We start from the raw sequence: 2,196 nt of genomic DNA on the forward strand, positions 1-2,196 counted from the left end.
ACTGGGGCCGGCCTCCCCCGCAAACCCTAATTAAGGGTTTGGCGAGGCCGCAGCTCGCCTGCTTCTGGAGCCCCCGCTCCAGTTAGGGTTTTCAGGGCCAAGGGCTAAACCCTGAACCCTAAACCCTAAACCCTAAACCCTCGACACCTTGGCCTTAACCCCTGCGGCAAAGCCCCACTGCCGGGCTCCCCCAGCCGCGGGAAGTCCCGGCTCCCAAACCCTAAACCCTAAACCCTAAACCCTAAACCCTAATGTCGTTCTCAGAAGTGACCCCGTGGCTGCGGGAGGAGCTGCAGCGGCGAGTTGGTGCTGCTACTCGCTCTCTTGTTGCTGCTGTTGTTGCAGCAGCAGAAGCTGCTGCTGCTGCTGCTGCTGCTGCAGCAGCAGATGATGAGGATCAGCAGGAGGCTGACGAGCCGCAAAGCGGCAGCAGAAAGAGACAACGAGAAGATGAGACAGAACGTAAGCAGCAGCAGCAGCAGCAGCAGCAGCATCAGCAGCAGCAGCAGCAGCAGCAGCCGCAGTCCTGGATACCTGATCATGCCTAGCATTTCTGTTTGTGAGTTGAGTGCGTCTGCTGCGTGCCTGCGTTTGCCTGTGTCTCTGCCGCAGCAGCAGCAGCAGCAGCAGCAGCAGCAGGAGCAGCAGCAGAGGACGATGACGCAGCAGAAGCAGCAGCATTTGCTGCTCGTCTGGCAGCGCGGGACATGGCGTCGCAGCGGAAGGTGGGCCACGCTGCAGCGCTTGAGCGGCAGCAGCAGCAGCAGCAGCAGCAGCAGGGGGACGCCGCTGCTGCTGCTGCTGCGCTGGAGAGCGTGGAAGAGCTGCTGCTGGAAGCAAAAAAGAAACCCAACGAGCTGCTGCGCTGCAGCAAAGCTTACGTGCTGCGGCTGCGGGAAGAAGCAAGAAGATCTTATTTGAAAAAAAGAGAAGAGCAGCAGCTGCTGCTGCAGGAGCGAAAAGTGCGGGACAGGGAGGCGTTCTACGCGCAGCTGCAGCAGCAGCAGCAGCAGCAGCTGAGCGCCGCGGAGCAGCAGCAGCTGCAGCTGCGCAAAGACGCGCTGCTGCTCGCCAAAGCAGCAGTTGAAGACCGCAAAAACAATTCGGAGACAGAACTTTATTTGCTGCCGGAAGCAGAAGAAAGTCTGCAGGCCCGGCTGCTGCTGCTGCAGCAAACTTTCCGCGAGACGCAGCAGCAGCAGCAGCAGCAGCAGCTCTCCGAGCAGCAGCTCCTCGAGCAGCAGAAGACCCGCGCCGCCCTCGTCCGCTTCGGCGCCAGGGACCGCAGCAGCAGCAGCAGCAGCAGCGAGCAGCAGCAAAAGACTTACAAACTTGTCGACGAAACTGGAGTTGAGATCGAATTTGAAGTCAGAGAAACCCACGGACTCGACTTCAACAAAGAACTTTCCCCGCAGCAGCAGCAGCAGCAGCAAATGCTGCAGCAGCTGGAGCAGCAGCGCGAGGCCAGCCAAACCAAGGCCATCTCCCTCCAAGTCAGTACACGCAAACTGCTCCCGCTACTGTTGCTGCTGCTGCTGCTGCTGCTGCTGCTGCTGCTGCTGCTGCTGCTGCTGCTGCTGCTGCTGCTGCAGTGCGGCATTTAGCGAATATGTGTCGCCCGCGGATGGATTTTGGTGCATTTTTTCGCGCCTCCAAGCACCTCGCCTTCTCCGCCGCCGCTGCCGCTGCTGCTGCTGCTGCTGCTGCTGCTGCTGCTGCAGGAGCAGCGGCGTTTGCTGCCGGTCTACGCCTACCGCGAGGCCTTCCTGCGGGCCGTGGCGCAGCACCGCGTGCTGGTGGTGGTGGGCGCCACCGGCTCCGGCAAGACGACGCAGCTGCCGCAGTTTCTGCGCGAAGTGGGATATGCAAAAGCTGGAATGGTTGCATGCACGCAGCCCCGAAGGCTTGCTGCGATGGCTGTTGCTGCTCGAGTAGCAGCAGAGTGTGGGGAAAGACTTGGGGCGGAGGTGAGGAAAAAATCCAGCTAGCTAGCTCACCAGGGCGATGCGTAGTTGGCTAGCTAGCTAGCTAGCCAGCTAGCTAGCTGGCGAGGTGGCTGGCTCGCTGGGGCGATAGATAGCTAGGTAGATAGCTCGCAAGCTAGCTAGCTAGCTAGCTGGGAGCGTAGGGTAGCTAGCTAGCTAGCTAGATTGACAGCTGGCTAGCTAGCTAGCTAGCTACATTGGTAGCTGGCTA

At 60.5% G+C, this 2,196-nt stretch overlaps 1 protein-coding gene across 1 annotated transcript; it reads left to right on the top strand.

Annotated features, from left to right (window-relative positions):
* Positions 1–251: 251 nt before the first annotated feature.
* On the top strand, positions 252–1,988 carry ETH_00026015 (Helicase associated domain HA2 containing protein, related; the record flags this gene model as incomplete). Its single annotated transcript, XM_013380698.1, has 3 exons — positions 252–462; positions 613–1,493; positions 1,722–1,988. The coding sequence occupies 3 exons, from the start codon at positions 252–254 to the stop codon at positions 1,986–1,988; spliced, it is 1,359 nt and encodes a 452-aa protein (XP_013236152.1).
* Between the last annotated feature and the right edge of the window lie 208 nt (positions 1,989–2,196).

This window comes from Eimeria tenella, genomic scaffold, assembly GCF_000499545.2.
Source record: "Eimeria tenella Houghton genomic scaffold, Eth_scaff816, whole genome shotgun sequence".
Taxonomy (NCBI): domain Eukaryota; phylum Apicomplexa; class Conoidasida; order Eucoccidiorida; family Eimeriidae; genus Eimeria; species Eimeria tenella.